Source organism: Myodes glareolus, chromosome 7 (genome assembly GCF_982192425.1).
Source record: "Myodes glareolus chromosome 7, mMyoGla1.1, whole genome shotgun sequence".
Classification (NCBI taxonomy): Eukaryota; Metazoa; Chordata; class Mammalia; order Rodentia; family Cricetidae; genus Myodes; species Myodes glareolus.
In genome coordinates, this window is record NC_142032.1 from 16,965,365 (window position 1) to 16,991,145 (window position 25,781).

General features: G+C 49.0%; 2 protein-coding genes across 3 annotated transcripts in view; both read right to left on the reverse strand.

Moving 5' to 3' along the window:
* Nucleotides 1-550: 550 nt before the first annotated feature.
* On the reverse strand, nucleotides 551-15,155 carry Sema4g (semaphorin 4G). Of its 2 annotated transcripts, XR_015738338.1 has the most exons (16): nucleotides 15,015-15,155; nucleotides 11,798-12,307; nucleotides 11,559-11,707; nucleotides 11,313-11,375; nucleotides 7,724-7,822; nucleotides 7,518-7,611; nucleotides 7,258-7,371; nucleotides 6,834-6,997; nucleotides 6,584-6,753; nucleotides 6,151-6,295; nucleotides 5,824-6,046; nucleotides 5,499-5,614; nucleotides 5,244-5,404; nucleotides 5,035-5,096; nucleotides 1,744-2,839; nucleotides 551-1,617 (listed from the first exon to the last, which is right to left on the reverse strand). XR_015738338.1 is itself a non-coding variant. In XM_048439151.3 (15 exons), exons 2-15 carry the CDS (start codon nucleotides 11,919-11,921, stop codon nucleotides 2,010-2,012), a joined length of 2,514 nt encoding a protein of 837 aa, XP_048295108.3. In that variant the 5' UTR covers nucleotides 11,922-12,307; nucleotides 15,015-15,155; the 3' UTR covers nucleotides 551-2,009. The 2 variants fall into 2 exon arrangements, 1 of the variants encoding a protein (XP_048295108.3); XM_048439151.3 differs by having other exon boundaries at nucleotides 551-2,839.
* Nucleotides 15,156-21,055: 5,900 nt separating this feature from the next.
* The window catches only part of Slf2 (SMC5/6 complex localization factor 2), a 51,730-nt gene continuing 47,004 nt past the window's right edge, over nucleotides 21,056-25,781 (reverse strand). Inside the window, exon 20 of the mRNA XM_048439157.3 lies at nucleotides 21,056-24,124. Coding sequence (XP_048295114.2) covers nucleotides 24,089-24,124 — 36 coding nt within the window. The 3' untranslated portion in view covers nucleotides 21,056-24,088. The remainder of the gene's footprint in view (nucleotides 24,125-25,781) is intronic.

Below are 25,781 nucleotides of genomic sequence, written 5' to 3' on the forward strand. Positions count from 1 at the left end.
GCAATCACTGCTAACCCTGACAACCTGAGTTTGATCCCCAGGACTCACATAGTAGAAGGGGGAGCAGATTGTCCTGAGCCTCTGACCTCCACACGCACACTTTGGCCACAAGGTGTTCAAGTACATGCTCACACAAGTGTTTTTGTTTTTAGAGCAAGGAGCCAAGTGTGCTGTGTATCTGTAGTCCCACATATCCTGGAGGATCACTTGAACCCAGGAGTTTGTGACCAGCCTGAGCAATAGTGAGATCCCTACCTGAAACGATAAAGCCAGGGGGGGAGCCAGGAGTAAAAAGCTAGGAGCCCTGTGGGTTCTTGAGCTGCTGTGACTTTATCACCCTCATTATCAATGACTGATATGAGCCTTAGCCAATGGCCCCTGTGCCTGCCCAGCTCAGGTACAGCAGGAGTGGAGAAGCTCATTCCTTATGTAAATATTTTTATGGGGATCAAAGCCAACCCTAGATGTGGAAATCTCTGCAGCACCTTCTCCATAGGCCAGAAACCTGTCCCTGGTAGAGCCAGCCTAGAACCAAGCAGACACTCAAAGCTGTGGGGAAAGAGGGCTTTTATTAACCAACATGAGGAGCAGAGCCCAGGCTCCCCGTTCCATCACATGCCTTTTCCACCCACCTGGGTGGTGAGTGGGGGGCATTCCTGAAGAAGTACAGCCATTCTCACAATAAATACATTCATTGTGGGGTGGAGGTGGGAGAGGTATGGGTGAAGGGCAGTAAAAATTCGTGGGGTTCCACGTTCTCAGCTACAAAAATAACAGTCATCCTCACCCAAGGGGAATGGGAGAGCTCAGTCAGGGTTGATTGTCCCATATGGGCCTGGAGACATCTGAGGCCCTTGGACCTTGAAAGCGCCCTGGTGAGGTAGGACAGGAATGGGAGCCAAGCATCCAAACTCCCAGCCTCTGCCCTTTGCATAGTTCCAAGAACGGGCTTCATGTGCCAGGTGAGATATCAGGTCACTTCCCCCTGCTGTGGTCTAGGAGAAGCAGTTGCTTGGTCCCTAAGAGGGAGGCTGGCTCATTGAGTGCAGTATTGGTCACTTGTCCTAGTTCTGTAAGGACAGCTAAATGGGAGGGGAAATCTCCCTTTGAAATATCCGCGGACCAAACATAGTAGACACAGCCTGACTGAGGCAGCAAGGGGAGGCTCTGAATGTGTATGCGGATGTGTTAGCACATATGCAGGGGAAGAGGACATGCCTGGAGTGCTGGCACTCCTGCATGTGAATGAGAGGAGCAGGGAGGCACACTCACAAGGGCTCCACAGGAAGGGAGAAGAGGGGAGTGATGGTTCTTACCTCCCAGGCTGGCCTATTCCCAGACTCGTGCCAAAGGATTACCACACAGGACAGGGACTGGAAAGAGGACTAGAGATAGGAAGGTGATAATGGGGAGGGTGCCCCCGAATCTAGGCGGGATGATACCAGGAGGAGGGGAGACACTGCAGCCCAGCTGAAAAACACTCTTCATGTGCACATGGGAATGTCACAGGACTCGGGTGGCTGGCAGAGAGAGAGGTCTGGTCTGAATTCAGGACTACCCAGCACAGAGAGCTATGCAGAGGGTGGCGGCATTGAGGCCATCTGGACCTGCAGAGCCCTACCTGAGAAGAAGAGGAAGGGTGGGCAGGTAATGGAATAAGAAAACGCTCTTCTCCTCCCAAGCTTTTAGGTTAAGGGATAGAAAGGGTCTGGGTTTGTAGAATACGTGGTCCTGAGGGAGCACCTACCTTTGAGGAGCACCGGTGGGCCTGGGCTGCTCACATATGTGCCTTGGAGACTGAAGAGGGGGCTTTGGCTAACCATGATTCTGGCCAGCCCTACAGAGACATCAAAGAGGGGAATAGAGTTGGGGGCATGAAGGAGGGTGGCTGTGTTGGGGTGCAGAGGCCCAGCCTGGGACAGCCAGGCTGGCTTGGAAGAGCCTTCGTTTGGGAGGCTAGGCTCAGAGCTCTCATCATCTTGGAAGAGCCTTCGTTTGGGAGGCTAGGCTCAGACAGAGCTCTCATCTAGCTGCTCTACAAGCTGTGTGTGCTTCCTCTTCTCCAGGATGCGGCTGAGCTCCTCTGCAAAGGAGCAGGGTCCTGCTGGCACGCCGTTGTTGCTCTGCCTCAGGAGCACATAGCTACTGCCATTCATCCTTCGAAGCCGGCTGGGCAGTGCCACCAATCCATTGGTCAGCTCAGCCGGGGGTGGAGGTGGGGGTGGAGGGGGTGGGGCTGGGGCTCCTTCCCCAGGGATGATCTGGAGGCAGCTACTCTCCAGGCCTCCAGCCCCCTCCTCCTCGTCACCCTCGTCTTCCTCTCCAGGACACTGGCCCGAGACTGTCTGCAGCTGCACAGCTGAGCCCCCTGCCCGGCCAGCCCTACCCAGTGAGTACTTCCGCCTGCGACCTCTTCTGCCTCCCCTCAGACATGCCACATAGAGGAGGGAAGATGCCAGGATGAGGCAGAGGCCACCAAGTATAGCGATGGCTACCACGTAGAGCAAACTCATGTCATGTGCCAGCTGTGCTCCAGGCATGGCAGGGGCTTGTGGAGCTGGGGCAGGGGTGGCCGGCCGCACTGTGAGGCTGTAGGAAGCCAGCAGCATCCGGAGGCCATTCTCCTCAGCATAGCAGCCATAGTTGCCACTGTGCTCCAGTTGTGTGTCTGTTACCAGCAGCCCATCCACTCCCACGCGGTAGCTATCCTGGCCATCACTCAGGCTCTTGCTCCCATTGAGTAGCCACAAAGCTCGGGCCAGGTTCGACGGCTGGTCACAGGGCAGGAGGACATCATCACCCCGGAGCACAGAGCGGGTCTTCAGTGGTGGTGGTGGTCCTGGGGAGGATGGGAGAGAAAGATCGATAGCTGCCCATCCCAGACAGCATTGGAAATGACAAGACAGATGATAGACAGCTAAATTTTTGGCACCAAGTCTAGAATCGGTGACAACTAAGCAAGCCTCTGAGTGCATGCTTCCCAGGGTGCACAAGGGCCCTGCCTGGGAAATTGACAGTGTCTTGGGTCTTTTCCCCTCTCTCTAAGCTCCTCTTCCCTGTGGTTTCTACCAAGGACTCCTAATCTTTACTTCAGCAGAGCTTCTTTTCCTGAACACCAGACTTGAATGTTTACCACGTGCTGGGAATCTCACTGAGGCCAAAACCTCAACCACTCCAGATCCTTTGAATCGCTAAGGCCAGCAGCTCTGCCGTTTACATCAGGAACTGGGAGTTTCCCTTGCCTCTCCTCATGTCTGTTCTCATGAGACTCTCAGACCTGTTCGTCTCTCTCCTTCCATGGCTCCCTGCCCTCTAGGGCCCTCGTTCAATCTCTGATCCTTGCAACTACAGCTGATCCCTTGAAAACACAAATCTAGACTGAGCAGGTAGATCAGGGAATATAGGTATTTGCTGCCAGGCTTGGCAACCTGAGTTCAATCCCTGGGACCCACATGTAGGAAGGAGAGAACTGACTCCCGTAAGGTGTCTTACATGTACATATCCTCCTCACACAAATGCTTGTGAGCAAGCTAAATATAGTTAAAAATTTTAATACAGGGGTTGGAGAGATTGCTCAGTGGTTAAGAGCGCTTGTTGCCCTTGCTGTAGAGGAACTGAGTTTGGTCCCAGCACCCATGTGGTGGCTCACAAGCACCCATAACTCCAGTTCCAGAGAATGCAACACTCTTCTAACTTCCATGAGTACCAAGCATGCACACAGTGCATATACATACATGCAGGCAAAATGCACTCATAAAATAGTTTTTAAATGTCTTAAAAATAAGCCAGGTGGTGGGAGCACACACCTTTAATCCTACCATTTGGGAAGTAGAGGCAGGCAGATCTCTGAGCTTGAGGCCAGCCTGGTCTACAGAGTTCCAGGACAGCCAGGGCTACACAGAGAAACCCTTCTTGAAAAACCAAATAAACAAACAAATAAATAGCAAAAAAAAAAAAATTTAAAAGATGAATCTGGTCAGGTTACTCCTTGGTTAAAAAACAAAAGAAGAAAAAAAAAAAAACCTCTCCAGAGGTTTCCTGTTGCTTTTCTTATAAGGACCAAAACATTTGCCACGGTCCCTGCTCATCTCCAGTCTTTTCCTCCTGAGCGCCCTCTTCCCGCTGACCCAGCTGCTTGAGTGCCATTGCCTACTCATGCCCGCCACCTGCCTGGCTAGCTTGGAGATGGCACAGCTTGGATCAAAAGTACAAACTTGAATCCGACTGCTTCAGGCCAGGTTGATTCTAACCCTGCTGCTTCGTAGCTGAGTAACCACGGACAATTTCCCGATATTCCCTGTGCCTCAGAGGGGTTGTCCCTCACGGGGATGATGATGGGGCCTCTCACACAGAGTGTTGTGAGAACAGACACATGGAAGTGCTTAGATCAGTGCTCGGCACATAACTACTCAGCTCCGGTTACGATCTTCTTTTTGTCCTTTAGATAGCAGCTCTGCGACATAATCTTTCTTTGGAGAAAAACACTTTGCACCCTTCTGCACCTCGTTGTAGTTGCAGTTATTAATAATTACAGATAGTTCTTTGTATTCGCATTCCCCCACCGCTTAGGCAATACTTCAGATGTGGTCATAAAACTGGCACTAAGTCTCTTGTGTGTGTGCGTGTGTGTGTGCGTGTGTGTATTACTAGACAGTAAACCCACATATCAGGCAAAAAGAGCTCTCTCTCTCTCTCTCTCTCTTTTGGAGGGGAGGGTTGAGACAGGGTTCCTCTGTGAAACAGTCCTGGCTGTCCTGGAACTCACTCTGTAGACCAGGCTAGCCTTGAACTCATTGAGATCCACCCTGTCTGCCTCTGCCTCCCAAGTGCTGGGCCACTGCCGCCTGGCTAAGAAAAGCCAAGTGACCAATGAGTTACATCTCCAACTGTCTCCAAGTCTTGAGCCTGCTTCTTCATTTACAGTTTAATTGGGAAATAGTTCTCCACTGAGCATTTCCTGTGCTCGGTCACCCTCATGAAACCAGCCAAGCACAGCCACTCAGAAACATCCACACAAGTCTGAGTTCGACTTACCTGTATCCCTGCTGCCCTCACAGCCTCGATTTCCTCTCTCTACGTCCTGTATCAGTGCTGTCCTGGGGACAGAAAATCAAGGTTCATGAACAAGGAGAAATGAGCAGCAGGATGACCAATCACAGCTCACATCCCTTGTGGATTGGCGGGCTTTCCTCCTCCATTTAGGGCGTGTATCCCATCCCTACTTCCAACCTCTACCCTGGGACCTGTTGGCGACGGTGGTGGCCACCATGCAGGCATGGGTGCTGGAGTCCCAGCCACAGTAGGGGTCCCGTGCCAGGATACAGTCATAGCAGGAACGGTAGCGTGAACAGCTGGACAGAGGAAGCTGAATGACTCCATTAGCAGCCCCCACATAGAGGCTGTGCTGGAACCAAAGAGGACAGTCGGTCAGCGACCTCACAGTCCCTACCCAGCCTCCCTAGCCCCCTTCGCTGTTGGCATATTGAGGTCAGGTCTACCTGCAGGGGAGAGATGACTAGACTGTCCACAGACTGGGGCTCCCTGAACACTTGTGTCTCTTCAATAATGTGCATCCCAGAGCCCAGGACCACGGCCTTGTGGATCCAACCATCAGCTGATGTAGAATGGACAAAAGTCAGAACCCAGCAGTGTCATCTGCTCTCAGTACCCCACAGGAGGCCTAACGGGAACATGTCAGGAATCAGCCACCAGCAGTGGTCCCTCAGGACACTGGGCACTCCAGGCCAACGTGGCAGGAGCTACTGGGCTTAGACGTCTCAGTAACCAAGGCCATTAGGGATCGGGGATTTGGATCAGGAGCACCTGTGCCCAGAAAGAGCAGGTCATAGGTGGGTCCAGCAGGTGTGCTGACGCGGGTTCCGGTGAGCTGTGTGTAGCGCACATTGCGCTTCAGCAGCAGGGGCCGCCCACGTGTGGGCACCACAGGCCGAGCCATCAGTGGGTGCAACTTCACGAAGTCCAGGACCAGGGATGGCAAGTCTTGGGATGAGTTGTAGCCTCGGCTGCGCAAGGAATCTGTGATGCACTGGGTTGGGGGATGGGTGGTGAGCCACAGGACTCCACCACCTGACTCTCCACCCCTCCCAAGGCTTTGTCTACTCAGCATAGGCTCCAGGCCTGAGTGCTCACCGAGCCAGGCCGGGGTTCAGGCACACCACCCTCATAGCGGCCCCAGCGCCGGGCACCATCCTGGTACTCCATGAAGGGGCCTGTGAACACAGCCTGCATCTCAGCCAGGTCATAGCGGCAGATGGCTGAGGCCTCCAGGGTCTTCCTAGGAATGGGACATAGGGGAGGACTTAGCCACACTGCATGGAACCTGCCCCCAACCCACGCTCCGTCTGGAGCTACTGTTACCATGGTCCATGTCCACCTCAGGCCTATGGGCCTGTCTTGGGCGTCAGTGGACCACAGTGCCCTCTGGCCCTAGGAGAACTTGACATGCCTGACTCCATTTTGCAGTCAGCTCTCTTCTAACCGATCACATCTGCTCATCATTGACCTCAGCTCCAGCCCTTAGATGTCCTCAGTTTGTTTCCTTTCGCAGCACTCCTGAGCTTACCACTGTGTTGTCAGTGTGAAGACCGCATAGAAGTGTGTGTGGACCGACATGTCAGCATCCAGGCTGCAGACGCCGCGTAGTGTCTCGTACTGTGGGATGTGGCAGACAAGACGAGCCTTCAGGAAGGATGTCCACTTCTTCTGTAGGATCTTCTTTCCTCCCAGATCTCCCTGGGGAGGTAGGGACACAGGATCAGTGTCAGAGGTCTAGCCTCTCCCTGTACCCTGTATCCTGACTTCACCATACGTACCTTGCACACACGGGCTACTCTAGCCACGCGGTGGCTGCTGCGACTCTGAGTGAAGCTGCTGGAGCCTTCTTCGCGCTCCATGAAGAAGTAGTAAATCTTGTCATCGTCACCCACGGCACTGGCCTTGCTTTCCCGCACCAGCACAGAGAATACAAACTCAGCATCTGTGGGTTGAGTATTTGGGAGGCTTATGAAACAGCCTGAGACCTCTCCCTCAGCCACGCCCCCTCACCCTTCCTCAGCCACGCCCCCTCGCCCTCCGCAACACAGGAGCAGAATGGACAGGCTCACCTGGAGACTTGGGAATGGGATGGTCATCTGCCCAAGGGAGTAAAAAAAAAAAAAAAAAAAAAAAAAAAAAAACAAAAAAAAACCAACAGACCCCTACCGCCCCCCACATCATCCTGCACCTCCTCCTCCTAACCATTGAGCCAGTGCATGGGTGCCTCCTCAGTTCTCAGAGAGTGTGGGTGGCGGCTCCGGCGGATGTCAGGAATACTCCGAAATTCATACCTTGTGGCTGTGTAGAGGCCTCCATCTGAGGCAGGGACATCCAGACATGAGATGCGTGTCATGTACAACAGGGAATATGGCATGCATAAGTGGCAAGTCCTAGCAGCAAGATAGGCATTCAGATCACAGCATTCTTATGGGTTAGGACTGGCGGCCGGAGTGCCTGCTCACCGATGATAAGGCCTGTGAAGCCACGGGCTGGGTCATAAGGACATTTCTCCTTTCCCTCCTCGAAGCTAGTAGGCAAGATGAAGGCCTCAGCATCCTGGAGAATGAGGGTCCCAATCAGTCAGTGGTCCTGAAGACAGGCAAGGGCTGCAGCCCCAGGTCAGGCCAGTCTGGGGTTAGCAGCCAGGGTTAGGGGTAGGGATACTCACAATGGCTGCACAGAGGGGCTGGAAGGCGTGGGTCCCACATGCATAGAAGTGGGTGGCATTGAGCCGCTGTAGGAATCGCACATGGTTGAAACACTCTGTCTGTAGACAAAGGGAGGCAGTCATGTAAGTTCTCTGAATAGAAGCCATTTCTATTTGGTCTAGCTTTGCAGTATGATTCTTTTTTGTTGTTGTTGTTTGTTTTTTTGAGACAGGGTTTTCCTGTGTAACAGTCCCAGCTGTCCTACAATTATCTCTTGTAGACCAGGCTGACCTCGAACTCCAGGGATTTGCTTGCCTCCCGAGTGCTGGGATTAAAGGCGTGCGCCACCACCGCCCGGCCTGCAGTCTGATTCTTGCCCCCTATCTATAGGATGTACTTTCCAAGATGCTTCCCATTACCTGACCCCACTCTGCCAGCTTCTCCTGTCTGTGTTTCCTGCAGTCCCTTCCACCTACCCTCAGGAGCCATTGGCGCTCAAAGACAGAGAGCATTTCAGGAGAATAATGGCTTGACAGGAGCTCAAAAGTTCCTTTTTTTTTTTTTTTTTTCGAGACAGGGTTTCCCTTTGTAGCCCTGGCTATCCTGGAAGTCACTCTGTACAGCTGGGGTTAAAAATGTGTGTCAACATCACCCAGCTCAAAAGTTATTTTTGTTTTTGTTTGTTTGTTTGTTTTTTGAGACAGGGTTTTTCTTTGTCAGCCTTGGCTGACCTCGAACTCACAGAGATCTACCTGCTTCTGCCTCCTGAGTGCTGGAATTAAAGGCATGCCCACTACTGCCTGGCTACTCAAAAGTTACTTTTAAGCAATGTTCCTCCCTAATCCTGGAGCTCCCATAAATCCCAATTCTCTCTGTTGCCTCACAAGCAACGCCAGTCTCACTATGTCGAAAAGCAAGCTCCCATTCTTCCTGACCCAAATCGTCCCTCTTAAACCTGTTCATCTGGTCTTTCCCACCTCCACCTGCATTCACCTTGCTCTGGTCCAGAAGCATCTTTACTGCCGCCCACTCTCCACCCCCACATTCAGCCACTTTCCATGGTTCACTCTGCCAAGTGGTTCTTGAACTTGGCCCACTTCACTTCTCTAATCCGGTACAGATAATGGCACCTCTTTGTTGGACAACTCTAGGGGCTACCTGACCCCCTCCTAATCTGCTATGTTACTCTTTTTAACAACTGTTTACTTGGTGACTGAGGGATGCTCCAGAAGTAAAATTCAAACAGCACAAGGGGGCCTGTTGTCAACAGCCTCTCACGTATTCCTGTCTCCCAGGTGGCCTGTGAGGGAGACTGTAGACACCATGTCCGAAGTTCCCTTCCAGAGATGCCCATTTGTCAACACCCACTTGCTCCATCCAATCCACTACCCAAAGCGCCACAGATGTAAAACAGACCCGGGTATGGCAGCAGAGCTCCCAGTGCCTGCAGCACACAACCCCACGTGACCCTGAGCTTGATCCCTGACTGCTCAATCCACCTCTTCCAGTCACACTGGCTGTCTCTGCACCCCTCAGGTGCCTAAGCTGCTGTCCAGTTCTCCTCGACCATCCTGTCTGTTACCCAGAGTCTGGATCCATGGAAGGCTCCTATCCCCACTTTCTCTCCTGCAGCCCTCATCTGTGTCTGTTCCTTGTCAGCCTGCTCAGGCCTTCTTTCTAACCCCTAGGATGCCCCACACTTTCCACTGTTCTTCCTGTCTCTAGATTAGTCTATTTTCATCCACCTGGCACGTGGGACAAGACCAGCTTTCCTAGAGTAGCTCCCTAAGAAGGGCAGTTTGGGACGAATTCCATAGTCAAAGGAGCTTGGAAAGTACCGGGCGGGTGACTGCTCAGAGCTCTAATGATGTCACTCTGCACTGTGAGCTGGGAATGTTGTCCTTTCTAAACATACTACGCCACTCAGTTATGCTTTTGAAAATGAACGTTCTTCAGGATAATGCTTTGGAACATGTTCTCTGACACTTAGCTGCTCAAAGTGGTCTGAGAACCAGAGTGATCAGCTTCAGTTGGCTTTCCGGAGGTGCAACATCTTGGGCCCCTTCCAGACCTATTGATCTGGAACCTATGATTCATGTATGAGGGCCTCCAAGGCATCAGACAGAATGGGTGCCATTGTCACAATAACGTTCAAACCCTTCGTGACCTGGGTTCACCTACTGCACTAGCTCTGTTTATTAACCACAGTGCTCTGATGGGAAGTTCTAGAGGGACACACCGCAGACTCACTGAGTCACAGTCCCTAGGTCTAGGCCCCAGGCCAAAACTCTCTGTGAACCTGAATCCTCTTTCATTTACTGCCCAACTGCTGAGATCACAGGCATTCACCACCACGATGCCCAGTGTGAATGCGTACTTGCGTGTGTGTCCTCAGCCTCCTAAGGGCTGGAATTATAGGCATATGCCACGACAACTGGCTTGGAATGTGCTTTTTTAAGTCTATTTATTTCATGTGTGTCTGTATGGCCTATGCTATGGCACACATTAGAGAGATCAGAGGACAACCTGTGAGAACAGGTTCTCTCTTTTTCTGAGTTGTCAGGCTTGGCAGCAAGTGCCTTAACCTGCTGAGCCATGTTGCCGGTCCAAGAGCGTGTATTCCTTTTTTAAAATGTTTATTTACCTATTTATTTATTACGTATACACTGCTCTGCTTGCACGCAAAAAGAGAGCACCAGATCTCATTACGGATGGCTGTGAGCCACCATGTGGTTGCTGGGAATTGAACTCAGGACCTCTGGAAGAGCAGCCAGTGCTCTTCTGAGCCATCTCTCCAGTTCCAAGAATGCGTATTCTTAAAAAAACTCCTCAATTAAGCATGGTGGTGCACGCCTTTAATCTCAGCAGTCAGGAGGCAGAGGCAGGCTGATCACCGAGTATAAGGACAGCCTGGTCTACAGAACAAGTCTAGGCCAGACAGGGCTACCCAGAGAAACCCTATCTTGAAAAACAAAACAGAACAAAACAAAAACTCTCCAGCCAGGTGTGGTGGTGCATGCCTTTAATCCTGGCCCTAGAAGGCAGAGACAGGCAAATCTATGAGCTCGAGGTCAGCCTGGTCTATAGAGTAAGTTCCAGGACAGCCAAGAATACATAGTAAGGTCTTGTATGAAATAACTCCAAAATAAGTCCACAAATAACAAAAAAAAAAAAAAAACCTCTCCGTGCTTGGTTGTTACATAGCCAGGTATGATTCCCCCGCCAGACACCTGCTTTTTAGTTAGAAAGACCTAACGCTTGACTAAGGCCCTCCATGAGCACCAAGGTACTTGGGCTACTGTTCCAGTCAAGTCTCACTTTTTCTCTCTGTGAAATGGGGATAATAAAGCATCATGGGATTGTTTCGGAACTAAATCTCGTTGTCACTTAGTAGCAGTTACTTATTTGTTAAGATTCTAATTTGAGATTTCCCCGGGGGTGGGGATGGAGGTTGGGGTAGAAGGGTTGCCCCAAGGCCCGCCATTCCTAATGCCCACTGTGGTCGTGTAGCTGGCTGCACATCTGTACCGCGCCATCTGGGTCCCTCCCAATCCTGGCACCCCTGCTGAGGAGGAAGAAAGGAGAGCTGGGAACAGGCAGATCACATACCTGGTTGTTTTTCCCTTTCTGCCGACACTTGCTTTGCATCTCTGGGGAGGCCTCCCAGTGGATCTAGTGAGAACGAAGGGAACAGACTGCAATATTGACCTCAATATCCAGTACCCAGAGAATCCAACAGTGGGGCTCCAGAGGACAGGGGAAACTGGAGTGGGCTGGAAGCTGGGAAAGTCTCCGGGTAACCGAGATCCCAGGGTGCTGGAGACCTTATGGTTGGTCCAGGTGCCAGGGGCTGACCTCTTTGTGAGCACCATCTCCTATGTCACGGGCGCTGAGAGAGAACAGGGCACCTCGGGCTCCCACTAGCAGCCGTTCTGAAGCCTCCTCTAGCAGTAGGGTTGAATAGTTCTGGGCTTGGCCCCTGAAGTGCCGGATCCGGGAGAGTTCTGGGAACAAGAGAGGCAGGGAGGTGTCTGGGGGGCGACTTCCTGCCCCCAGCTCTGGCAGCCATCGCCTTTCAAGGTTGGGGAGCTAACCTTCATAGGAGATGGTCATCCGTGGGGTGGCATCTAGCTCCTGGGGGGGTCTCCGCAGCGAGGGTCCAGGGACAGCTGTTACTGTGAGGAAACTGAAGAGGAGGGGCCAGAGCCTCCCCCACATCTTCCTGGGGAAGTTCAGAGCCACAAGACCCCAAAGGCAGCCAGGGCCAGAGTCACAGACGGGAGGGGGGGAAGAGTAATCTCTGGGGTCAAAGTCCAGGTGGTAATCACATGGAAGGTCAGGGGTCAGGAGGCCATGGGGATCAAGTAGTCATAGGGCCATGGAGGATCCTGAAATGGGGGGGACATGGAGCCACAAGGTTGTGTGGCCATGGAATCACAGCTCAGAAGTCAGAGGGAGGGATGGGTCACGTGCCTTTCTGCATCAAACGCAAATTCCATGGAGAGTGGGCATTGGAGGGTCCCAGCAGGGCTGTAGGCTACTGAAGGGGTCACCTTGCCCCTAACCAAGGGTGTAGGCAGGAGTTTCAGTTCTCTCTCTGTTTTCTGAAGGAGAAAAAACAAACCAAAACAAAACAAAAAAATCAAAATCCCTCCAAAATGGGAAACTCTTTGCTCTGTGTGTAGGTGGAAGATGGATGGCATTAACTAGACTTCAGGGGGCACTGAGAGACAGAGGCCCGACATCCACAGAACTCCCACATCAGGACACTCACAGTCATTCTGCCCATCTCTGCTCTGGTAAAGAAGGCTGTGGTGAACATACTGCCTTTATAAGACCCTAGACTAGCTCTAACCCATACCCATGGTAACAGCTCTTGCCCAGTCAGATGCTTACTTGGGACCATCTCGGTAGAGCATTGGTTCTCAGACAGGCCTATTCCCCCTGCAGCGCTGCCTGCGGGGGTGCCTTCTGCAGGAAGGCCTGGGCAGAGTCAGTTAATGGGCCTTTGTTAATTTTGTCCTGTTTCCCCCTTTGTTTTTTCTTTCCCATTGGCCTGAGAGCTCCCTTTGGAATTTCTCTTTAATTAGACACTTCTCTTTGGCATTTTTCTCTGAGGGGGTGCACATCTCTGCCCTGCCCATGCGAGTCCATACTGCACCCTCTGGCTGGGCATCCACACGAGTCGAGTTCCTACCTGCTAGACCTAACTGCGGGCAGGTAGCACCAGAGTGAGGTGCGTGGATCTGGGTCCCTGAGCTGCACAAGTGTAATGTCTGTGCAAGAGAGGGCAGTGTGTGCAAAACCAGTTAAGACCTAGATAACAACGTGGGGACAGTGAATAATGCGCCCCTGAAATCCTGGCCACCTTTAGTCTGAGGTGGAGGTGGGTGATAGGCCTCCCCCTTATCTCTGGTGAACTTTCAAAGATTTCCTGGGCTGGACAAGGTGTGGAAGACGCCCAATCCACCCAATGTCATCAGACACCCATAGGCAGGGTCAGAGGGTGTCACCGTGCTCTCCTTTTCCTTCTGGGTCAAATATTAACTATCTGGCCTTAAAGAGGGGAGGGATCTGGAGCTGGAGAGAGGAACAGCAGGAATTTGGAGGGTCTGTTCAAGAGTTAAAAGTTAGAACTGTCATGTGAGGAGAAACATGAGAGGGAGCAAAGAGAGCCTCTGCACCACAGAGAGCGAGCACCTCAAGTTCTTGTTTTGGGGGCTGGGACAGGAGGTTTCAGGCTGCCTGAGCTCCACCTCACTGTGAAGGCACACCTGTTTACATTTGGGGCCTTTTATTTGCTCAGCACAGAAGGGGGAGCCCTATGGGTTAGCGAAAGCCAGTGCCAAGGACAGGGCAGGAAGAACAAATCCTAAATCAGAGGACCCACTTGGTGCAGAGTGCACGGCCCAGGTGTGCATTTATTTTGGGTCATGTGGGTCCCAAAGAATGTGCACACAGGTGTGCACGCATGTTTAAGTAGGGCGGAGAGCACATGTACTTACAAGAGTCATGCACACACCCCCTACAGAGGCTTAGCAAAAGTATGCTCACACAAAGGGCCAAGGCCACACAGTAACACATACACGTAAGGTTGTGCCCACATGCCATCCAGTCAGTGGTTCACATATCCTCCCTGGTGCACAAGCAGGACACATACATTGCTTCCTATTCAACAGGAGTTTCTTGTCCACACACATTTGTAAGGGGCATGCACACAAAATAGTTGGTAGTGGGCCAGGCATAGCACACACATGTATTCGGAGACCTCAAACACAATTACATCAGGCAGAGACAAACACTCATGGTGAAATGCATAAAGGGGTCCGGCTTTTGCTGAGATGCACAGCAGAATCCTGTCCCCTTTCCTGAAAGTATTGGTCTTGGTCATAAGGCCAGTTCTCTCCTTCTCCCTCTGGGTGTGTGTGTTAGTGTGAGGGGCTTCTGACCCGGGGTGAATGCTTGAAAGGGAGAATGGGTAACTAACCCGAAGAGGAGGCCCTCAGATTTAGCCAAGAGAAGATGGAATGCTACCTCAGCAGCCCCCTTTCCCCCTATGGACGGCACCTACATCTGGGGAGCTGGGCTGAAGCTTTCAGCCCCTACTTAACCTGTTGGGAGGGCCGGGTTAATGGGCAGGGGGTGGAGCATGCCACCCTTCCCCCAGCGGTAAGAGGGTTCAAGGTCTCCAGTTCACACCCCACACTTCATTCCAAGTTTGGGTTCCTTCCCAGGGCCTGCCTGCTGAACTCTGATCATCTTCTGTTAGATCACAGGGTGGAGAAAACTGGGGAGGGTTCCCCCCAACAATAAGCTCAATAGACTCTCGACCTTCATCCCCGATGTCCACCTGCCTAGGGTTAGCGGTATTTCCCTCTGTCCAGTAGGATGGCGGTCTCTCCTGGCTTGAGGGCACCTCTCCCTCACCTTCCCCTCTCTCCACCATCCTGGACAGTCCGCGGTTCTCTCCTCTGATCAGATCTAACCTCAGTATCTACTGCTGCAGCTCGAGGACAAGCTCTCCTTCGATCCCGCTGGACGCCAGGAGACATGACCCAGATCCACGGGAATATTGTTCTCCACGCGGGTCCCTGCCCCGCTGCGAACCCCGACTCCGCGAAGGCGGGTCTGCATCCTGCGCGACCCGAGGCCTGGCCCGCACCCCTCTAGAACCTTTTATGCGGGACCGGGGGTCTCAGCGGTGAGAAAGGCCTGGCCTATCTTTCTTGAAGGGTGGAATGGACGAGGACAAGGCTTTGCCCGGCCGCGGCCCCCGGCCCTGCCACCGCCCGCACTCCCTGCCTCCCTCACCTTTGCGCTGGGATCCGGGGCCATAGAGACGGCGACGTGTGGTTCCGCGGCCCCACAGCACCAGCTGCGGGAGGAAGGGGCCGCGGCCGGAGCGAGGCGGGGTGGAGGCGGAGCCGGGGGTGGGGCGGGGGCCGGAGGCGGGCCGGAGGCGGGGGTGGGGAAGGGCGCCTCTTTCACGCCCCCCACCACGCACAATAGATACGATTTGTGGGAGACGCTCGAGACCCACGGATCTTGGTGTCCCCTTTCTTCCAGGCTTAGTCGATTTGGGTACCGCCCGCCACTTGGTGCTAGTGGTTGGGGACGCTTATCACTGCGTGCGCCCTAAAACAGGCTGATCCTGCCAATCTGCCCTGGTCCTAAGACCCCTCCCATTTACCTATTGCAGGGACGCGTAAACCTCGGGTCCCTGAATCCTGTACTCTGCTCTCTAACCTGCACCTCACTTCTTGCAAAACATGTTTACCATGCTCTCCTGCCTTTGGCTTAGGGTGCCGGTGTGCAGATGGGGACTACAGTAAGGGCATCAGGCTTCTGCGCAGCTCTTGGTTCCTAGTTCAAGGTGTGTGGCTCCCCCTTCTCTTCCCTGCCAAGCTGATCAGCTTGAGGTCTGAGTGGGTGAGATGGGGGCCTGGAAGGATGAAGGAACAGTACACAGTAAACGCCCTTTATGCAAAAATAACCCACAACCATGCGTACGGAATCACTCAACAAATTTTAGCCCAAACCTAGGCTCACCTCAGAGATTGCGTTTGTCATTTTCCATCGTCATTCTTATCTTCAAACTTTCAGTGTTCCCAGTGAACTAAATAACTTGTGCCTACCAGCATCAATCTCCTTCCCCAACTCCTTCAGGATGCTCTTCCCTGCAAATTCAGGCTCTCCTCCTTCCCCGGGGTTATTAGAGTGAATCCAAGGCTGGGGTTCTGGCTCAAGGGTACAGTGCTTGCCTAGCATGCAGGACAGACACCCTGGTTCCATCCCCAGTACTACAGAAACACAAAAACAAAATGAACAGTCATAGTAGCCTTAAATGCTAGTGAAACCTGAGCTCTGGCTATGAACCCTACACCCCCTCCCCAAATCCATGACAACATTGTGATGGGCAAAGAGCACGAAAAATAAGCCTAAAGACTCTTGCATGTACCTAGATGTTTGAGTACGCTTCTAGTGGCATATTAAACTGATGAGAGCCTAAGAAGAAACTTCATTCCTCTTCCAGGATTCCCCAAAGCTCATACAGTTTGGCACCCAATCCATAAAATCTCAGAGTCTGGACTGTGTGTGACTGCAGACTGCTAGACAGAAGGGCCCAGATCACACTTCCACCCCGTCAGAATGTCTCCTGGCACTCTGCAAACAGGATACTTACTGTGTGTGGGGTGCAGCGGGGGAGACTGGGAGATACGCTTATATTCAAAAGTGCACACACTTTCAAACATTTCTTATATTTATTTTGTGTATGCAAGCATGCATGAATGCAGGCATGTGTAGTAGTCCAGAGGATAAATTGCAGGCAGTCTCTATCATGTGGGGTTGGGTATCAGGCTCAGAGGCTGTCAGGCTTGGTGACAGACCCCTTTTATCTGCTGGGCTATATTGCCTGCCCAAGCCAAGCCCATGCTTTACAGACTGCCCTGATTCCCTTCTTTTTCTGTACCCCCATCCCATTGTGAGGAGTCAGTAGCTTCGTTTTATAGCTGGGAAAACAGGTTTGAAGCAGATTGTAACTTGCCTCAAAATATGTTGAGCTGATGGAGGACAGGATTGGAGGAGTCTGAGAAGGGTTTTAGCCAGGCAAGCCTGGGGAAAATGGCTAGAACAGACAGACTTGTTAGGGTAGAATAGGAAGAAAAGAAGGGGCATACGAAAGGCTAGCGTGTTTCATTTGGTGATACGGGAGTATTCTTAGTGGAAGATAGAGGGGGAGAAGTCAGCTAATAGCTTGGAAAGACTTCAGAAGAGCTGACAGATCCAGTACAGATCGAAACAGTAGACTTTGTGGGAAGTGGGTCGGAAGGAAGAAAAAGACAGAAGACTGCCAACCCTAGTACCTGACACTAAAGAAACTGCAGGGACCAGTAGGTTAAGAAGCCTGGCTCCCCAACTTCACATGCGATGCTGACTCCACACCCCTCAGAAGGAGGCAAGTAGGCCAGTGCGGCAGGTTCTGCAGCTCACTGAGCTGTAGTGAGCTGCAAAAGCCTTCAGCAAACATGCAAAGTACAGATGAAGTCTTGAGTGAATGTATATTGTTTGACATGGGCATGGTCACATCAGGGGCCCCAGTACCTCAGGCCTCTGCCTGGCCTGAGCCTTCAGGAGGTCCAGTGTAGATGTTGGGAGTTTGTGCAAGTACAACAGTGTGTGCAAGATGATGGTGTATGCAACTAAGAGTGTTTAAGAACAACTGACCAGGGCTGGAGAGATGGCTCAGAGGTTAAGAGCATTGCCTGCTCTTCCAAAGGTCCTGAGTTCAATTCCCAGCAACCACACGGTGGCTCACAACCATCTGTAATGAGATCTGATGCCCTCTTCTGGTCTGCAGGCATACATGTAGACAGAATATTGTATACAAAATAAATAAATATTTAAAGAAAAAAACAAAAAAGAACAACTGACCAGTGTGTGCAAAAACCAGCAACTGCAGCTTCCTCCTCCTGGATGAGCAACCCGAGTTTGCTCCCCAATAGAGACCCCTACTGAGATGAGTTTATTCCCCCCTGTGCTGTACAAAATAAATTCACTGGGGGTCCAGTTGTTGGTGGCTAGGGTGCTGTTCCATCAGCGTGAGCACACTCCACACAATTCCAGCTTTTCTATATGAGTACGTATCTTTTTTTTTCTTTCTTTCTTTTTTCTTGAGACAAGGTTTCTCTGAAGCTTTGGAGCCTGTCCTGGAACTAGTTCTTGTAGACCAGGCTGGCCTCGAACTCACAGAGATCCACCTGCCTCTGCCTTCCAAGTGCTGGGATTAAAGGTGTGTGCTACCACCGCCTGGTGCATCTTTTCTTCATTCCATCTCTGAGACCCAGTCAGGATTCTAGAGCTAAGGCATGCTCACTAGACACAGCACTGAGCTCTGAGTAAGTTGTGATGGCTGATGTAGAATCTTGCAGTTTTTTTTTTGTTGTTGTTGTTGTTGTTGTATTTTTGAGAATTTCTTTGTGTAGCCCCCTGGCTGTCCTAGAACTTAATCTGCTGACCTTGAACTCAAGAGATCCACCTGCCTCTGCCTCCAGATCAAAGGCATGCATGTGCCACCACAGCTAGCCTGTTCTTGCACCTTTTCACCTTTATTTATTTAGGTTTTTTGAAACAGGGTTTCTCTGTGTAGCCCTGGCAATCAGCCCAGAGAGTTCTTACCTCTACCAATGATCAGACCAAAGGGGCAATCCTGTTCTCAGACTGCACTGAACTCCTGTCTCCTCCTGGCTTATATTCCTCTTTGCTCAGCCATATCACTCCTGTCTCCACCTCCCTAGTGCTGGGAGTAAAGGTGTGGGATCCCAAGTGCTGGGATCACCTTTGTGTGTGCTCTGTTTCTTATTTAGACTGGATCAATTTTGTGTAGCCCAGAGTGGCCTTGAACTAACAGAGATCCATCTGTCCTGGGATTAAAGGTGTGTGCCCCCCACTGCCAGGCCTCTAGTGGCTTAGTTCTGCACTCTGATATTCAGGCAAGCTTTATTTGTTAAGACACAAACAAAATATCCCCACATCTGCAAATGAAAGTGGGCAAATTCTTGACTGTGAATAGATGACTTGAAATCTAAGCAAATTGGCACTAATTGAAACAGGTTTGTTGAACACGCCTTTGATCTTGGCAGTGGAGGCAAGAGGATTAGTTCAAGGTTATCCTCAGCTATATAACAATTTATATAATATATAATATAGCCTGGGCTATAAGATTTGTGCCAAATCAAAACAAATAAAAAACAGTTCTAATACAGTAATATCCTTGAAGTCACTGCTGGCAGTTTCATAGGGCAGCTATGTGAAGATGCCATTTGGAATTCTTCAGAGAACACAAACCAACTAGATTAGACTAGGCTAGACTGCCTTCCCAGCTCTATTGTAAGATAGAATGAGGCTGGTGTCCCATAGCCACCTCAGGGCTCCAGGGCTGGCACACAGAAGTGAACTCTTGTGTCTGGGAAGATGCAGCATATGAATTGAAACTCTGGCCTAGTCAAGATGTCCTCCTGCCTCTTGCTCACCTGGCACCTTTGCTCCTGTGCTGCCATCTCTACCTCTGGTTGCCAGCGCTTTCCTTAATGATCTTTTGGCTACAGCCTCAGTAGCACTGGCACCTGTGCAACAATGCTGTATGTAGTCTTCCCGTGCCCCAGAAGCCTGTTTGGCCTGTTACGTTTTCTAGAATCCTAGCCACTTGTCTTGGAGTCAGATCCAAAGCTGGTCTTCTGGTTTGGCCTCCCATGACTCCAGCCATGGTTAGCAAGAAAGGTGTGTCAGGACATGTCTGCAGATGCTGGAAGTCCACTCTCCACCATCAGCCTCACGCTGTAGCCCAGGATGGCCTCAAATTTGTGATCCTTCTGCCTCTGCCTCCCATGTGCTGGGATTTTAGGCATGAACTATAGCACCAGGCCAACATGCTTGGTTTACTTAACAAGAAATCACATTCTTATGTCTGGCAGCAGGAACAGGGATGGGAGCCTTTAGAATTTCCAGTGTGAAGGAGCAGCACCCCAGCTGTGACTGCTGGAGTTAAGGTCTGATTTAGAAGCAAGCACAGCCTCAGGTACCTGGTTCTGGCCACTTTTATTTTTAAAATTAATTAGTTAATATTTTATGTGTGTGGGTGTTTTCCCTACACGTGTAACTGAGCAGTAAGTTCATGCCTGGTGTCCATAAAGGTTAGAAGAAGGCATAGGAGTTACAGTTGTTAGTCATCATAAGGATGGGAATTGAACCCGGATTCTCTGGAAGAGCAGTCACATTAACTACTGAACTATCTTCTCCAGGGACACCACGTTTTTCTAATTTTCTTTTCTTTTGAGACAGGCTCTGTCTGCATAACAGTTCTAGCTGTTCTGGAACTCACTCTGTAGAGCAGGCTGGCCTCGAACTCACAGAGATCTGCCTGCCTCTGCCTCCTGGATGCTGGGATTAAAGGCGTGTACCACCACCGCCTGGCTCAACTTTGTTCTCTTACAGAGCCCCCTAAGAGGTAAGTTAATAGCAGTTAAGGTCCATTTGTCCATGCTGCGTGCCAGACTTTGTGCTGAGCGACTGCCATGCATCCGAGTCCTCACAAACCCAAAACAGTTATTCTTTTCAACAGGTTGAAGAATCTCAGGTAACTTGCTAACAAAGGCCAGTGTGGTGAACTGAGGTCTGAGGCCAAGCTTAGGTCCTTTCCTTAAACTACAGGCCTATCTCCTAGTATTTATGCCCACACCTGCTTCTACCTGGGCTGTCACCATCCATTCTCAACCTTGTCTACCATAAGGGAGGACATACTGCATGGCTGTGACACTACAGCCAAGGCAGCAATGACTTGGCCTTCTATGAGGTCATAAGTTTCTCTTATGAGGTGTCAGCTTTCCCACAGCTGGCATATCATAAGTTGTCTGTCTGCTAGGGCACAGGTGGCTCCAAATCCTTCTAGACTGTAAAATCACCTTTCTTTACCCTGGGCTCTAGAACACCACACCCAGGTCAGGGTACTTCTTTCCTCTTCTGTCTGTTTTCCTCAGACACCAGCAGGTAAGAGGAGTTTGTATTGCTCACCACCAAACCCTAACATGTAGGTTCTCAGTAACAGTCGAATGAATGTGCAGAATGAGGTCAGAATGAGATTATTAAATTCCTGACTGTAAAGTACACATCAAGTTATTAATTGGGTGATGTAAACATGAACTGTGGACAGTTGTGGTTTTGTTTTCTACAGATAAAGCAGTATCAAGTTAAAAAAAAAAAACCCTGTAGAACCCAAATTAGGGAAGACACCAGTTTAAGACAGAACATTCCAGATACTGTCACCTCCACTCCTCAATCAAATGTCACCAGACACGTTTAAACTGAGAAAAAAAGTTTTAATGACACATACACATACATTTAGAGAACTTTAAACAAGACATAGTATAAAATCTCAAAGAAAGGAGAGGGAAGAGAGGAAACATTGCATTTACTGCCTAAGAGCTAGTAGATGAACTGGCTGGCAAGAATGCCCCAGGACAACCGACACACAGCTGATGAGGTGTGCCTGCCTGCACCATTGAGATTGGCTGCCTCCTGAGAGACAAGCCACGTCAGTTCTCTGAACTCAGCTGCTTATCAACGAATCACTTTTAAAATGTAAAAAAATTACTCTTGGTTTAAAGACTCCACACATTATTACTGGCCAGTCCCCATCAACTCTATTTTGATCGAGGGAAAACAAACAAACAAAAAACCAAAACCAAACAAACAAAAAACCAAATGCTTCAACAGAGCCTGGATGGTAACACACTATCTTACTTATCACTTACTGGGGATATATATATATTTTTTTTGTGAAGTCAAAAGCAAGCTACTACTTGCACTCAAAACAAGAACAAAATGCCAACCTTCCAAAAGGTGACAAAGGCACCACTGCCATCAGGAGATAGGACAAAAAAATGCACAAATGCTGACTTTAGTGCTACAGAGATGATTTGTGCGCGAAGCCTCTTCACGTAACGTTATTACAGAACTGTATTTCAGATAACAAGAAAAGCAGGTTAGAAAAGGCAAACAGCTACACATAAAAGCATAAACACAAGTACTTTAATTTTCAGCTTGCAGTAAGGGTAATAAGTTTGACATACACAACAAGAAAATTAGACAAGGTGATTTTTGGCACAGTAAGATTGCCAAACACACCACCACTCAGTGCAAGCTTTGTTTGCCAAGTACCAAATGTGGCCTGACAGTCTTTGTGCAATGAGCATTTTCTCCCTCTCTACCATCCCATTATTTGGGCAACAACAGCTGGAGGGAGACAAAGCATGGGGACTCAGAAGGACGGAAAATACTTGATTTGGGAAAAAAAAAAAACCATGAACTACTTGTGCTAAAATAGAATCATAAATTTCTATGAGAACCCAAATGCAAATACTGACTGTACTATGACCTGGAGACTGAAGGTTGCTACCAGAGTCATGAATACAAGGGCCTAAACTGATGTCTGGCCATTTATTTTAAAGGGAAGGACAAAGTATTTTTCTCTCATTGGAGAAAGACAATTGAAAATAGATTTTACTCTTATTGGAACTGCTAAATAAGAATGTATCAAAGTGGTTTTAAATTTGATGGGTGGTTATCAGTTGAAATTGCAATATAAAAGGGTCACTTAAAAACCTGAATAACCCACTTGTCCCCGTCAATGTACACAATAGAAAATATTTACACACTGTAATTACAAGCAATATAAGCAGATTTTTATATTTTGAGATTTTTGTACACTTTACACAATGCAAAATGAGAAAAATATGAACACTTATAAAATTACACACAAATAATGTATCTACAAGGTATTAAATTACAGAGTGAAAGCCCCCATTGTTGGGCAGATAGATGCCAGAGTTTCAAGCTTCTGTCAAATACAACTCTTTGTATCTATCTCTTTAACCATAGTGGCATTTTGTAACAATACCCTTGAGAGGTAGCATCAAGATACTATTCTTACCAGTAAACTCAACACAGAAGAAAACTTTTTGTTGGTCTGACTCTTGGAGCCTTGATCAGCCTCAGAGCTTGAAAATTTGATTTAGTCTTCCCTGTAAGATCTCTAACTGCCCAATGCTTGACATGAGCTCAAAAGCTACTGCTATTTTAAATGATAAATTTAAGATAAAATGGTTTTATTCCTAAGCCTCAATTTAGAGGTAGAAAGTTAGCTCTCAGAATTTATTTTCTCCTCTCAAAGCATAAACATTGAGCCCAGTTCCCTTTCTAACCCAACCTGGACCCACATAGCCATTAGCATGCTCAGGGGGGAGCAAGTCACTCAAGCCAGTTTTCAAAGAACAAGCAAACCCTCCCCAGACAGCCAATGGGCTGCAAGAGTGTTACTACCAAAGGTTTCAAAGGGCTTCAGGCTCAATCTAGCGTGTGCAGCTCTAACCTCTACCATCTAAACTAGAGGATGGCTTTCCAGTGTTTAAAAGAATTTAGAGCAGCTGTGGTTTTCAAGTGCAACAACTTCAAGATACAAACGCTCGAGCGAACACACACATACACACACATACACAGTGTCCCCAAAATAAACATCATCAAGGTCTCTGCTAAATTATACTCGTGGGAACAAGGTTTTTGGAAACTTCCAGATTTTTTAAGTCTTTATACAGAGACTTCTGTAATATAGTTACCAATGGACAGAATTCTGACTTAGCTAAGATTTTATGATTAAATCAGATTTTAAAAATATATGCATTTACAAGAAATCCTAAACAAACTGCCTATGAATGTTCTGGCATTTTTAAAACGGCTACTACTTTGTAGCTTATCTCTTCCTCTAGGCAATCTGACAGCATGTCTGTTCCTTAACTGACTTTAAACAGATTTAAAGACTTCAGATTTATAATCTTGACTAGTAAAGGGACAATGTATGAACTGAAACTGCCTATGGTTTATGGTCCCAGACTTCTGATTACAGAACTCTATTCTAGGCTTTCCCTTTGTATCCTAAAATAACCAAAAGGAAAATGAAAACCAGCTGGACCCCGGCCTTCGTTTCAATGTCCAACTCCTCAAGTTGGCCCACACTTTTCCTCTTTATTTTCTGTGATGGTCCGAGTGCTATGAAGTCACCTACCAAGATAATTGCTGAAAACTTAACAAGGGGCGCTAGGAGGGGCAGGCTGGGTTCTTCTACCAGCTGTGTCTACCCCTACCCTTCTCTTATAGGCTCCCCGTTCTTTCCTCTAAGGTCAAGCTGCAGATGGCATTTCATATCTGCTTCAGACACGGCGAAGTCTTCATTACCAGCCTCTTCATACTGTTATGTTCCATAGCATCTGCTGGATCCCACAGTAACCCTCTTGGAAAGGTCCTTCTCGCCTTGTATTTCTGCTGCTGTACTCCTGTTAAGAATCTGGCACCCAGAAGTCATGAAGCTGCCCCTGGGGAAGGGGGAAAAAGGAAATTTTAATCAGATTATTAATTAATATTTTTAATCACTGAACAGCAGGCTTTGATAATGAAAGCAGAAAAAAAATCATTACATATACAAGCCTCTGAAAACATCTTTTTTGTTTTGAGACAGGGTCTTATATTATTAGCTCTGGCCAGCCTTGAACTCCCGGAGATTTGCATGCTTCTGTCTTTCAAGTGCTGGGACTAAAAGCACAAAGCCACCATGCCCATTGAAAATTTCTTATGATTTTATAACCTTTACACTCTGGCAATAAAAAGGGATAATACAAATATAGGACATTTTTCTCATGGGCACACTCACAAAAGGACATATTTAAGGAGATTAAAAGTGTTAAATTTACAAATAAAAAGTTTTGCTATTAATGCCACATTGGCACAGGACCTTAATATTTGAGGGAACCGAAGAGATGTCTCAGTGGTTAACAACACTGTCCACTCTTCCAGAGGACCTCGATTTGATTCCCAGCGCCAAACTAGCAGCTCACAACTGTCTGTAATTCCAGTCCCAGGAGACCTGATACTTCCTAGCCTCCAAAGTTATCTGGCAAGGAAGTGGTATACAGACATACATGAAGACAAAACACCCACACACACAAAATAAAATAACAAAAAACCCCACACAGCACTTGGCAGAAGTCTTTCTAACATGCATAATGCCCCAGATTTGATCCTCAGCTCAGAATTAACAGGATGTGGTGCTGTATACCTGCAATCCTAGAAGTGGAGGAAGAGAGATGAAGATCAGAAGACCAAGGTTACCCTTGTCTGTACAGAGAGTTCAAGGGCAGCCTGAGCCCTATACAAACACTGAAATGTTGTGAGACAAAGAGATTCCACCAAGAATATGTTCAAGATGTTTTCCTTTAAACATATATTTACATAAAACCTTATATATAAAGGTTCATGGAAATATTTCTTTTCTTTTTTGAGTTTTCTTTTTTAAGATTTATTTATTTATTATGTATAAAGTGTTCTGTCTGTATGCTTGCTGGCCAGAAGAGGGCACCAGATCTCATTACAGATGGCTGTGAGCCACCCATGTGGTTGTTGGGAATTGAACTCAGGACTTCTGGAAGAACAGGCAATGCTCTTAACCGCTGAGCCATCTCTCCAGCCCCCTTTTTTGAGTTTTCTGAGACATGGTTTCTCTGTGTAGTCTTGGCTGTCCTGGAACTTGCACTATAGAGCAGGTTGGTGTCTCATAGAGATCCATCTGCCTCTGCCTCCAGAGTGCTGGAATTAAAAGTGTGTGCCACCACCGTCCATTGAGAAATATTATTCTTTTTTAAAAAATTTATTTAACTATTTCATGTGCATGGGTATAACAGTGTCAGAGTCTCTGGAACTGTAATTACCAACAGTTGTGAGCTGCTATGTGGGTACTGGGAATTGAACCTAGGTCCTCTGGAAGAGAGCAGTCAGTGCTCTTAACCACTCCCCGCTCTGTTTTTTTTTTGCTTTGTTTTGGTTTTTTTTGAGATAGGGTTTCTCTGTGTTAACAATTCTGGCTCTCCTGGAACTCGCGCTATAGTCCAGGCTGGTCTCGAACTCACAGTGATCCTGCCTATGCCTCCCAAGTGCTGCGATTAAAGTCGTGGGCCACTACTACCTGTAGAGAATTCT

Bases quoted from the DNA above. Each gene is read 5' to 3' on its own strand.
- Sema4g (XM_048439151.3), bottom strand. From the start codon at position 11,921: ATGTGGGGGAGGCTCTGGCCCCTCCTCTTCAGTTTCCTCACAGTAACA. The intron at 7,823-11,312 runs GTATGTGATCTG...CTTTGTCTACAG, and splicing joins AGAAAGGGAAAAACAACCAG to ACAGAGTGTTTCAACCATGT. The intron at 6,296-6,583 runs GTAAGCTCAGGA...TCCCATTCCTAG, and splicing joins TTCACACTGACAACACAGTG to GAAGACCCTGGAGGCCTCAG.